General features: G+C 40.4%; 1 protein-coding gene across 13 annotated transcripts in view; it reads left to right on the top strand.

Annotated features, from left to right (window-relative positions):
- Positions 1-13,257, top strand: part of camk2d1 (calcium/calmodulin-dependent protein kinase (CaM kinase) II delta 1) — a gene marked incomplete at both ends in the record, with an annotated part of 91,454 nt that overhangs the window by 51,927 nt on the left and 26,270 nt on the right. For 3 of the 13 annotated variants that reach the window (XM_083909796.1, XM_083909805.1, XM_083909798.1), the window contains 6 exons: positions 481-575; positions 1,357-1,479; positions 1,566-1,649; positions 2,212-2,254; positions 5,399-5,436; positions 10,819-10,867. In XM_083909796.1, coding sequence (XP_083765922.1) covers positions 481-575; positions 1,357-1,479; positions 1,566-1,649; positions 2,212-2,254; positions 5,399-5,436; positions 10,819-10,867 — 432 coding nt within the window. Of the gene's footprint in view, positions 1-480; positions 576-1,356; positions 1,480-1,565; positions 1,650-2,211; positions 2,255-5,395; positions 5,437-8,164; positions 8,225-9,614; positions 9,660-10,818; positions 10,868-13,257 lie in introns of all 13 variants that reach the window. The other 10 variants (XM_083909801.1, XM_083909799.1, XM_083909800.1 and 7 more) reach the window with 6 other exon arrangements.

Genomic DNA, 13,257 nt, shown 5'->3' on the forward strand with positions numbered 1-13,257 from the left:
TCTCAAACAAAGGTTTTTGTAATTCAATTCAGATTGTATCACAACACACCTACACATTCTGTACATACCATGGTGTGTGTGTGTGTGTGACACAGTGGAGAACAGAGGGCTCTCCCCTCTTGAATTAATCATTGTTCACGCTTATTACACACACTTATGACGGGCCACGCCACCTGGGCCTGGCATGTCCAACTACACACACACACACACGCACACACGCACACACACCTGTACTGAGTCACTGGCTGCACAGAAACAATGGCCCGTGTGTTGTGTTAGTCAGATAGAGAGGACCTTTTCATGTTTTCCTGGCAACCGTCCAGCCAATCCAGAGCCTCCGTCCCTGGTAACGACAGCAAAAATCAGACACTTTTAGTTTCTGTTTGTGTGAACGCGCCGATCTATACTTAGACTCATGTCTGTCTTTGTTTCTCAGGATTGTGGTATTTTTGTTCTTTAATTTTGTGTGTTTGTGTGTAGGTGTGATCCTCTACATTCTCCTGGTGGGATATCCTCCATTTTGGGATGAAGACCAGCACAGACTCTACCAGCAGATTAAAGCTGGAGCCTATGATGTGAGTGGGTGCATGTAGAAGTATAAGTATAAGCGGTCAATGCAAAAACAACAGATGCAAAAACAGAGGCATGAAATTGTGTGAAGTCCAGGAGAAGAGTCCAGAGTTTTCTCTGGAACTAAATCCACAGGATCGACTTTAGCTGGAGGCGTTGAACTATATTCTGCTTGTGCTGTGCACCTTCTTATCCACTGGGTCTTTTCCCCCAGTTAAGTTGAACTTGTGAACTTGTAGAGGACATCCTGAACAGAAGAACTCATGGTTTTGGTACTTGACCTTCATCATGATCCAAGTATTCACTTGTTTTTTGAGAAAATGTAAAGTAAGCAGGTCATGACGGAGCTCGACAAGGAGTTTATGAACAATGAAAGGGTTAATGTGACCGTCTTCACTAGTAATAAATATATTTTATTCATTATTACAGTATTGGTTTGTCTGCAGTGCTATTATTAGCATTTATATGTATTATTCAGAGCAGTTAAATGTACATAATGTTGATTAAAATAACAAACTAGATAGATATATAGTTAGCAAAGCAGTTAGCTAAGCTGTGATAGATAGATAGATAGATAGATAGATAGATAGATAGATAGATAGATAGATAGATAGATAGATAGATAGATAGATAGATAGATAGATAGATCTTCTGCATCTCTTTCAGTTAGCATTGGTGTTTGTAACATCACGTTGGACAAGGAGGATCTGTAGCTTCTTCACATCAGTGAGAGACGCTGTAAACGTCGTTTTTTTTAACTGTGGTGTCTCTTTCATCTCCAAACAGTTCCCGTCACCAGAGTGGGACACGGTGACCCCAGAGGCCAAAGATCTGATCAACAAGATGCTGACCATCAATCCAGCCAAGAGAGTCACCGCCACAGACGCTCTCAAACACCCGTGGATCTGCGTACGCATCTGTTTTTTATACTCGCACAAACACACGACTGTCACAGAAACTTCCAGATAACCTCACCTTCCATCTTCTCTCTGCAGCAACGCTCCACTGTGGCGTCCATGATGCACAGACAGGAGACGGTGGAGTGCCTGAAGAAGTTCAACGCCAGAAGGAAACTCAAGGTTAGTAATGATAGCGTCTACAACACCGGCCAATCCCTGTTTTTATTCTGAAAGAGGAAGTAGTCAAATAGCTGCAACTTTTATCAACACATTGAGCATGAATAATTCACCTCATACAGGACTCGGCCACAAGAGAATTGACTGAAGCATTATTCCTGTATTTAAATCACTTATCTGGCTCCAACCGTCGTTCAGCAGAGAATTCACTTTAAATAGTATGTTTTTTTTAAAGTATAATATCCCATCAGACCTTTTAGATCCTTCAACAGAGGGTTCCTGCTGTTGAATAGGGGTGGAGTGCATGAATAATGATTAAAAATCACTCACAGTGAGTTAATATTAGTTCATTTACATTATCAGGACGATTGTAAATGGGTAAAATCATTTATATATGATATATTTAAGTGTCTAGCTTGCCCACAAACAGTCCTAATGCTTTATTTTAAAGTGTCTACAGGAGGGAGTCATTCAAGGAATGTTACCCCAGGCCTTCTGTGGACCTCTGTCTAATCATTAACCGTCCTGCTTATGTAAACATCATAGCCTGTTTGTGTCTCCACAGGGTGCCATACTGACAACAATGCTCGCCACTCGCAACTTCTCAGGTAGGAATCGAGTATTTAAAGTTATAAGTGATGGGTTTTAAGGAATAGTTGATAGGTTTTTTGACGGAGCAGCAGGAGACCGACAGACAAACATGAACTCTGTTAAATGCCTGTTTTTCCTTGATATTTTCACTAAGGGCTCAGCTAAAACCTAGTTAAGATAATATGTCAAACAGCTTTGCAGCATCTCACTGTAACACAGCCTTTTGTCTGTGACATTTACGTCTGCAAAGAAAGTCAATTATTTTAACTCTTAGTGGACCGAGAGCTACATCTATGAGGTAAATCCAAATAAATGACTTTCAGTGCAGCAGTTACAGATGCTGTGCTGCAACAACAACTCAGATTTTCTCTGAGTATACATTTTCTTTACATGGTGAAGACGTGTATTTTCTGCCAATCCAAACAATAACAAAAGACCTAGTTTAATGATTTTAGGAGCAGTGTTGGATCATGAGCTTCAGCTCACTTCTCGATGAAGCGACTGATCCTCTCTCTCTTTCTACCCCGTGGATTCACACTGATGAGTCCTGGCATTTTATAAAGTACAGATGAGCTATAACGTCTTAAAAACCTTGTTATTAATGACAAACTGTGAGCAATGATGACATTTAAAGGCAATAAATTAAACGCAGTTACAAATATTTAATATTCGTATTTTGTCATTTTTAGATACTTTCATGGATAAATGATTTACATATGATTACATTGATTGGGTGAACTTTCTTGGCTTTTAAGTGTTTTTTTTTGTCCTGGCGTCTCCACTTTAAGCCATGTTTTTACTGAACTTATGTCTGTTGACTGCTGTTCGTCAGCACAAGGAGCTCAAACTATCCCTTAAAGTACGATACAAAATGTACGATAACATTTGACGTTTTTTGCTTCCTTGACTTTGTCTTTATTATATATTTATCTTTTGTTTAAGATGCTTTCATGTTGTCCTTCACAGCATGTTGTTCTCCCCCCCTTTTTTCAGCAGAGAATGAAGGATCAATAAAGTCCTGTCTTCAGGTCAATTGCAAAGTGCAGAACCTTTAAACGCAGTCAAAAGTGATTGATCATTTCTCTTTGTGCCAAAAAAACAAACAAACAAACAGTCGAGCTCATATTTTAACATTGATGTTAAGTAACCTGTGTGCTGTCAGATGCCTTCAGAGAATGTTAGTGTTCACCTTTGTTTTTCTTCCTTCCTCCTCTTGTGTGGTAACTGGTGTGTAAGGTAAGAGTCCGCGGTGCAGTTGACACTTGTCCACAGTGTCTAACTATACTGTCAGGCATGGCATGACGACTAAAGCAGCAGTATGAGTGCTTCCAGCTGACTCAGCGTGTCTGTTAGTGCTCATACTGGAGGAAAAAGTCTGAACTCGTCTACCATTTGCATCAGTTAAACATGACGCGTGTCAATTCTGCCACTAGGGGTCTCTCAATTTATGGAGAATGTGGTCTTCGACTCACTAAACTGCCACAATCACTCCAAAGGCTTGTTCAGAGATATGTGCGCTTGTGCTGTGAAGAGACACTGGGGTGCTGTGAAAAGAAACTGCGTCTCATGGAAAGAGGACCAGGCGTTAAAATTCATGTAATCAGCCAGGTAGACGACAATCATCTCAAGAACCAGTGCCATATTAGGGTTTTTTGGTGCCAGCGCTATTTTGAAAGTGCAGTAGGCAGGTGCTGTTTGACTCGATGAAACGTTTTGTTGACATGTTTCTGGGTTTCTTTAAGCATCGATTCCAGAAACTATTTTTTATCAAATGTGTGGAAATACTACGACCAATATTCTCCGTATCAAATTTAATACCTATTTTAATTCCAATAAGAATGGAATTGAATGCCATCTGCATGACCATAAGAGATTAAATCATCAAATTAGATTAACCCTAGAACACCGTTGCCGGGGTGGTTTTCACCTGAGCAAATACATTTATGTGATTTTCATGAAAACCAAGTTTTCATTTTCAATTTTTGTTCCCAAATTCCTAATTTTCCAGTAATTTTGGAGCATTTTTATATGGTCCCCTCATGATGCTTTTCTTTCATTTTGTTAGACGTGACACAGATTAAAATAAAAGGACCCTACTCAAAGTTGTCATGTTTTGATATATTTTGATGACAAGTACTTTTTATTGGGTGTATTTTTCTATCTCGGGTAAAACTCAACCGGCGTTAGTGATGGTGTTTTGAATTTGAAGCGATAGTGTTCTCGGGTTAAGATGGAGCGAGAGATAAGATTGTTATTATTATTTGATTTATTATAATTTTGCGTACTACAGTTTGAGAACCATGGGATTTTATATATATATATATATATATATATATATGAAATGTTTGGCTCTTAGAATCTTACCTTTTTTGAGGTTTCTTTGCAGAGTTACTAGATTTACACTCTGTCAAATACATTATAAGGCAACAGAAACACTTTCCTCCAGTGTGGCTGCTAAATAGACAACTGATGTCATTTGAGAAGCAACTCTTAACTCATAGACATGCACATGTCTTTGTTCCTGCTAATGAAACCCTGCTCACTTTCACTGAGGACGCATCAAAAACACTCCTGAACTCCTCTTTGTTTTGCTCTCCCCTGCATCCACCACTCACTCACTCATGTTTTCTTTCTCTCACCGACTTTCCCTGCACGTTGACTTAAACGCTGGTTGTTGTTTATCACCTGCCAGCAAGAAAAAGAAAAAAAAAATCTACTCTCACATGATTCCAGTTCTTCTAACAAACCCAAGGTGTTTGTCCTTTTTTTTCTTTTTTTTTTTACTGTCGTGTTGGAAATAAAACACACAAGTGTCTGTGTGAAAGTTGGCAGAGAAAGAAAGAGAAGCTTAAAACGCTCAGTTCCTCGGACGCTCAGCACTGCTGCCTCTTTACAGTCTCATGATGAATCTAATCACACGTTCCAGACTTAATGATCCACTAAGTTTTATTTCATCTCCTGACTTGATTTGCATTATTTTCTCCCCTCCTTCGTCTCCTTCCAATTCTCTCAGTGCCCTCTTTGAGGTTGCTGGTAATTGGGCAGCCTTGAATAGACCTTATGCATGTGTGTGTGTATCTGCGTATGAGTGTGTGTTTGCATGTGTTCATTCCAGCTGGCCACTGATTTCCCTTCATTGTTGTCTGTTTTCTCAACAGCAGCCAAGAGCCTGCTGAACAAAAAGCCGGATGGTGTCAAAGTAAGTCCAATCTCTTTTTCATTTCCTGTACAGAGAGCATCGGTGACCTGTGCGACACGCTGTTTTTACACAGTGTGAAACTTCTGGAGGAAGTGTTGTTCCTCGAGTGTTGTTGGACTGACTGTCAGTGGTATTAAATATTACAGGGAATGCCATAATTGGCTTATTAGCTGTTCTCCGTTTTCAAAATCTGATAATATACATGTATTAGTCTTTAATATAAATGTGTGTCTGTTAATTAGGGCTGTGTATTTACAAGAATCCTGAAAGCAAAGAGATATATTATGATTCCCCCCACAATAATCTATTGGAAATCCTGCTGCCAACTAGTGGTCGGAGGCTTAAATACAACACAAAACCACTGTCAACAGTATTTCCAATATGTTGTAGAGCGCTATAAATAAAGGATACAGTAGCACGCCATTGAAATATCCTAGTATTTTGGTGTGACTGTATTTTCTTACACCTCTTCTCACGTACACGTGAGGATATTTAAAGCTTCGGTCTGTAATCTTTTATCACTGAGCAGCAGGAAAACCTTTATAACCTCATAAGACCCAGCTTCTCTGGTTCTTTAGATGCTTCTCCTCTTAAAGGAGACATCGTAGTTGAATTGAGGTTGTCAGAATAACAGATTTGACTCACTGGTGTCAATACGTGGTGAAACTGAAACAATGAGCAACAAAAAAAAACAAACCCCCCCCCCCTCTTTTCTCCTTCAAAGTTTCGTGTTGACTTTCACTCTGGTTTCGACTCATTTCCTCTTCCCTCTTTAATCTCGGCTGCCTGAATGACTAATGTGTGTTTTTCTGTGGGTTTTCTCTCGTTTGTGGCAGTCTGGCCTTTTCAGTGCAGACGATTCACCTGTTTATTCTCCGACTGCTTTCCAATGTGTGCTCTCGTTAAACCAAACACGGGCTCAGTTATGTGAGATCGATGAGAATGAGCCTATTTATTATAGACTATTAGCAGTTTTTTATGATCTTGGGCAAAAGCCCATTTACCCGCTCTACATTTTTATCCCTGCAGGCTTTTATGTTTTTGGGCTGTCCTTCCATCTGCCCCAGTATTGTGAGTGTGAAATCTCAAGAATGTCTTGAGGGAATCCTTGCAAATTTGGCAAAAGAAAAAATGTTCTCTTGGAACAGAGAATGAGCTGATTTTATTTTGGTGGTCAAAGTCCACGGTCACATTAACCTCACAAAACATGTTTTTGGCTTGGATATTGAATTCTTTTTAAGCCCATGTCATATGAGTCTGGAAAACCTAATGTGTGTTACTGTGTGAGTGAGTGTTTGGGTCGTACAGTTAGACTTGGCTTCATTAACTATCCTGCTGTGTTGCCAACGCCTGCTAACCAAAGAAAAAGAAGATGGACAGCTCAGAATATTTGAGGGTAGGCCTGAGATGCTTGTAGATGGTAGTTAGCAGTAGTTAAATAAAAATAAATCTGGTGTTTAAGTTCTGCCACAAGGCTGCACAGAGCTAAAGGCTGGGGAGTCACTGTCTTGGTATGTTAGACTCTCTAATCAGGCCTCTGATCTCTGTTGGAGATTGATCTCCTCATTTCAAAATAGAGTTTTATTAACTTAAGGGTAACTTTACATTCTGTATTTTAAAAGTTAGTCATTATTAATCTATATATTACAATTTTGGAAGCTAAACTGTAGCCACACGGTTGGTGTAGTGGTTTGCACTCTTGCCTTTGCAGCAAGAAGACGTGGGTTCTCACCGGAACAAGGGCCTTTCTGCATACAGTTTGCATGTTCTCCCCGTGTCTCCAGATTATTTGGTTTTATTTATACAGTCCAAACACATTCAGATTTGGGGGATTAGGCAAATTGGACACACTCTAAATTGACCGTAGTGACCCTGCCTTTTGCCCTACGTCAGCTGGGAACTGCGCCAACCCCAGATATGTGGAGGATAAAGTGGTAGAACCAAATCTAAACCTCTGTGTTGGAAGAAAAATCTACTTCCAGTACTTTAAATACTTTAAATCTGTGCTAAATATCTGTGCTCTTATTTTGACAACAAATCCTGACCTAGAGTGATCAGAGCCCTGATTCTAGCTCTCGGAAAAACTTTCCCAATTAGGCAGTTTGTCTAGGAAATTATTGCAAAAAGAAAACAATCTGTAATAGCTATTTGTCCAACTGCACCAACCTCATGTTAAGATAATTAAGTGAGAATTTGATTTGAGCAAAGTAAGAACGATGCCTTTAGCATGAAAGCAATTGGTGTTTACAGTTCATATATAAAGGACTCAGCAGATGATGTTATCATATATTAAATTGAAAATATTGCATTATATGGATCTCAAGTTGCAGCCATTCACCAGGTAGATGTCAGTGCAGAGTTTCCACTGATTCATAAATCTTGTGCAGAGTAATTGGGTCATTTGTTTTATTCCAGACTGTCATTATGTTTCATCTACCTAAGTGAGCAGAAGCCTCCGACTTAATTTATTCACCCCGAACTTCATAAAATCGGCCGATCTCTCGACGGTTGTTTTATTATGTGCTCGCTGTGTTTAGCCTCAACCCTGAAGCGGATCTGTGGATGGCTCAGCGGTGACTCCCTGAGAGCAACTCTTCAAGCACAGCGTTTTTCCACTTTTTTTTGTTTTCCCTCAACAGCAACTGCTTGCATTAGTGTTTGGACACTAAGCCTTGTCACTTCTGCCCTGTCCCGCCTGTCTACCTGTCTCTCCACTCTGTCCCTCCAGATCAACAACAAGGCCAATGTGGTCACCAGCCCCAAAGAGCCTGTCCCCACTCCTGCTCTGGTACACTGTCTGTCTGCCTTTGCTGTCTGCATGACTCTGTCAATCTGTCCATCTATCGAATTACATGTCTTTCTCTTTGTCGTCCATTGGTATTTTTTGTCTTATTCTGTAACATGAGCTTGTCCACAAACAGGATTGCTTTTATTGCATTGCCACGTTGCTGTACATGGGCTACATTCTCCTCTGTTGTTGATAATGACTGTAATGACAGCGCTGGGGTCATTGCACGTCAGTCTGTTGCCACATAAAAGTCGTTGTTGTCAGATTAACTGGAGACAACAATGGCTTGTTATCAGGCGTATGGAGTTACAAGATGTGTTTTGAAAGTAGTAAACTGTGAATAACCGTCTGGGTTTCAAGGTTAATCGACTATAGAATGTGCAGTTAAGCTAGCAGCCTAGCATGCCACAGAAATGTGAGTGTAGCAGTTCGATTAGTTTCACATTTTTAGATGTTTATTGTTTAGTGTTTTGTGTTTGAACAAGAGATAGAAAGAACATTGATGTCACCTTTGTTCATGTGTTATTCTCAGAGCTACAGTTAAAGGAAATTAGCCTAGTCCTGGTGCCTTCAAATGTAGCCGTGCTTGTGTCATATTTACAACTTAAGACAAGTACAAGTTTTTGAGGTTAAGGTTTTTGCTGACATTTTCAAAACACGACCTAGTACATTTAAATTCATATTTTGGTGGATAGTAAGTTCAAATGTTGTAATTTCACTTGCATAGCTGTTAGAATTGTTGACTTTGTCTAAGTTTTAGATTAGATAATTAGATTCCCTCCCTCTATAATTGCATATAATTGCAGTGCTGTTGTGACTTTACCATTTGCAATAATGCTTGCTAACATTTTCTACAACTCCATAATGAATAAATTCAAAGTTTAACAAGTTGCTGGGCTGGCAAATTCGTCAAACATTATAAATTGCTGTTTATAGACAGGAGATACATGAGTTAAATTTCGGGTATTGGTCAGTGTTTTGTCTTATTTTTACTGATTCTACGGTGTTTGGTCATCTAACAGTCGTGTACAGTTTCTTCTAATCTCATAAGTTCAACACTACCTTACATCCACGAGTGTTGTAGCTGCAGAAAACCTTTTTATATTCTATGGCTGTTTGCCAGGAATAGACAGATACAGAGTTTTTGGAGCATGTCATTTACCACGGTGTCTGTGTTTTGATGTCTTTGCAAAGAGGATTTTACCTGCCGTTCAGGGAACTGTCACAACAAACCCCATCTGTCTGTGATCGTGCTGTGGTGTAATGTCGTAAATCTGTAAATTTACCCTTACTTCCTTCGCCACTTTTATGTCTCTTCCTTTTCTTTCCCCCTGTACGTTTTCTGTCCTAACTCACTTTTGTCCCCGCGTCGACCTCTCTCTCAAATCAGGAGCCTCAAACCACTGTTATCCACAACCCAACTGATGGAAACAAGGTATACAGCTGATCAGGTGCTAATCTGAGGCTGTAGTCTGCTGCGCTTAGTGTAGAGCCTGGATGTCGTTCCTTCAAATATGTCTGTGTGTGTGTGTCGGTGGTTGTTGTTGACGCTAAACGTGTCAGGCAACAGAGAACAATATGGACTCGCAGTGCATGGCGTCATCAACTGCATGTCATAGTGGTCATCGCTGAAATACAGCTTTTTGTGTATCGTGCTATAAATAAGAAGGATTTGCCAAAGTTTGAGACCGACGATGAGCATGTGCCGCAAATCGCCATGGTAACCTCACAGCCACTGTCATCATTGTGTGACCAAGGGATTATGCATGCTGCTGCTGGGACACAATAAAGACCATGCGAGCGTTTATTCCAAAGCCAAATCCTGAACAGAATCTAAGTCCATTGATGTCTTCCTATATATGGTTCTATACATGATAATAATGTATAATCCATAAGATGGAAAATGAGTGCATGCTTGTGTTGTTGTTTTTGGGCTTTGTGCAGTGACATGATGATGATGTTGTCGCTCATGGTGAAGCCTAATGTGTTTTTGTGCATAGACGAATATACGAAGCGAGTGTAGCGCTGTCTGCTTAATCCATCACTTCAGTGCAACTTCCTGTTGCTTTTGTGTGCGTGTTTGTGGAAATTTAGTTGAACTTTGTTGTTGTACAATGTTCCCTTCTCGTATTTTAATCCATCTTATTTAGATTTGGTAAAAGTAGTGTTTAAAAGCCAGAGAAGAGGCTACATCCATACTACTACATTTTGCATTTAATCGTCCAGACGAGCATGTGCCAGGAAAAAAGAAGCAGATTTCACTTCTGCAGATGTTTGAGCTTAGTTCGAACCAAAGAAAAACAACAGTTTCAGTAAAATAACAGCAGGTCTGCCCTGGAGATGTCAAACAAAGACAAAACCAGCTGAATCTCCACTCTCCTCTGTTTTAGATGCTTCAGAACAGCGTGGACAGCTGGCGTAAATGCCGTACATACACAATACAAACATGTAGTAGCGTGGATGTAGAGCTCGAGAATGTGTCGGCGGTGCCAGGATGAAATAAAGACAGCGGGCGACAGCGGTCGTCTTGTTTGTGCTCTTTCGTCAGCCTGCTTGTACTCACTGGGGTTGTTTTTCTATGTGTCGTCTCACAGGAGTCCAGCGAGAGCGCCAACACGACCATCGAGGATGAGGACGTGAGAGGTAGGACGGTACAAACTCTTCTTCTCGAGTCTGCAGGACTTGGAGGTCACATGTCTTTGGGACTAACCGTTGATTGGATGTGACGATTGCATGAACGTCTTGTCTTGCACGATGTCTTCAAAGTGTTGCCATGTTTCATTTCCCATCGTTCACCTTGCTTCATTTTGGCTGGGTTGACTCCCACTTTTCTGGGTATATTATAGGTCTGTACATGTGAAAACAAGTCGAGCAGAATCTGTAAATGTAGATAAAGTGACAAACAAGGAAACAACTTACAAAATGTAAAAATATATCATTGTAAAAACATCCAACGTACAGTATTTAAATCATAGAGCTCTTTCTCTGGTCTTTACAAACAAAGACGGTCAAATGAAGCTCTTAATTCAGTCTTTTTTAAAATACCAAGCAGCGAAAATCACATTAATTTTGTGCTGATGAATTTACCACGTAACCATAATCAGTCATTTCAGAAGCATAATTCTCCAACTGGGGTATAATTATTCTGCTGAGTCATAATGGTTTTGCAGCTTTTTTACTCACTGTTTTACAGTCTGTGTTTCGTAAAGTACGAATGATAATATAATGGGTTTTTTTGGGGGGTTCTTTTGGGTTTCTTTTGTTCTTTTACCCCGATCCGATACCGATAGAAAGGTATTTCCGACAAATCAGATTTGAGTTTTTCCCCAACTCAAATTTCCTCATATCTTTGCCGTCACTGTGTGTGCAATCATGCTTCCACGACATACACCGGGCCCATTAAGGGCTCAGCCTGTCCCCTTTATAATGACCTCCATTGTTATTCGTAGCTGACGGGGACATCATTCCTCAGTGCTCCAGTAACCTGATTCAGTGAGGCTTTGAAATTGCTCTACTTATTACAGTCTTCGCTAAAATGTGCTCAGTTTTTTTTTTTTATATTATTCAGAATAAGACAGTTTCTCCCGCTCGTCATTTCTTCCCCACTGTTATTATATCGTGATCCTGCTGCTCATCTGTCTTTTGCATGTTTTGCTTCTCAGCCAGACTTTGAGCAACAAAGAGGCTTAATGAAGAAATCTTTATGAATTTTTTTTAATCACCACATCTTTTGTGGTGATCACAGCGGGCGCTTTTGTGGCGGAGCGAGAATTAAAAATGCTGGAATTGCAATGAGGGCATGTCACGTTCATTTGCGCCTACTGTACATGAATGTGGGCAGTTTTATTTCTTCTCTGAACGAACATGGGATCGAAAAACCTTCAAAACGTCTGAAGAACACAGTCTTTTTAAAATTTTGTTATCATGTTACGTGACATTAAAAATAGCTACCGTGTCCCTAAAAGACAGAAACTGTTCCCCAGCCTTTGTGATCTGCACAGCCAAGCAAAGGTCACTTGGTTTTCAAGGCCTACGTAGAGTGCAGCCTCTGAATTGAGACAATGCCACAGAGTGGAGGTATTGGAAGGAACAAGAGGCTGAAAATGCGTTATTAGCACGTTGTAAAACTGTTCTAGATTGACATGATTGTCTCAGGACCTCGTTAGGAAAACGAGCTGAGACAATATTGTCTCTTTTCAGCTGTACGTTATCGTATATATCGTCCCAGCATTCACCCAGCAGAGGAATCACCTGGACTTTTAACACTTGCTCATTTCCTTCCATTTATTTCATTGACTTCATGTTTTTCTTTTCACATTTTGCTTCTCGTCCGTCCTTCGCTCCGCTCATCTCAGTGCCCTCTCCTCCTCCCCGCAGCCCCCACTTAAAACACTTAGATCGATCTTCCTCCTTCTCCTCCTCCTCCTCTTCCTCCTCCTGCTGGTATTCTCCCAGCATTTGGCCCAGTGGTGAAGAATGCTGTGGGTACGTCCTGTGGGCACTGGTGACTGCCTACCTGCTGCTCTTCTTCACGTGGTCTTTTTCTCTGACCGTCTGTCCATGTGCCACTGTGACCCCCCTCACACCCCCTCACTGGGGCCCGGCCCCCAACATGGGGTTCCCCTGACCTTTAAAGGCCCAAACAACTCCCAGTGTAAGTTCCAGTTCTTCAGCCTCGTGTAGTATAGGAAACACTAGCAGTAAAAGTAGATTTGTGGGTTTCAGTACTGGGGTGTATTAGTGTTTATTTAAAATCATAGCTCAAGCTTTTTGTTTGTTGAGACTCGGGCAATAAATTATGTCAGTTTAAGTCTATGTCTTGTAAGAACAGATCATAAAATAGACACCACACTTGAAAAACCTGAACTGTCATTTTTAAATGTCCAAGTGTTTCACCTTAGACCTCACACAATGGACAAACATGTCATTAAATCGCCAATTTCTAATTTGTACGTATCACATATACATGAAAACAGGCCAGCTGACTGAATTTGATCATTAGCATACGTGGTTTTCCCAGTTATTTTCACTTC

The sequence above is a fragment of the Microchirus variegatus genome (assembly GCF_963457635.1).
Source record: "Microchirus variegatus genome assembly, chromosome: 2".
Taxonomy (NCBI): domain Eukaryota; kingdom Metazoa; phylum Chordata; class Actinopteri; order Pleuronectiformes; family Soleidae; genus Microchirus; species Microchirus variegatus.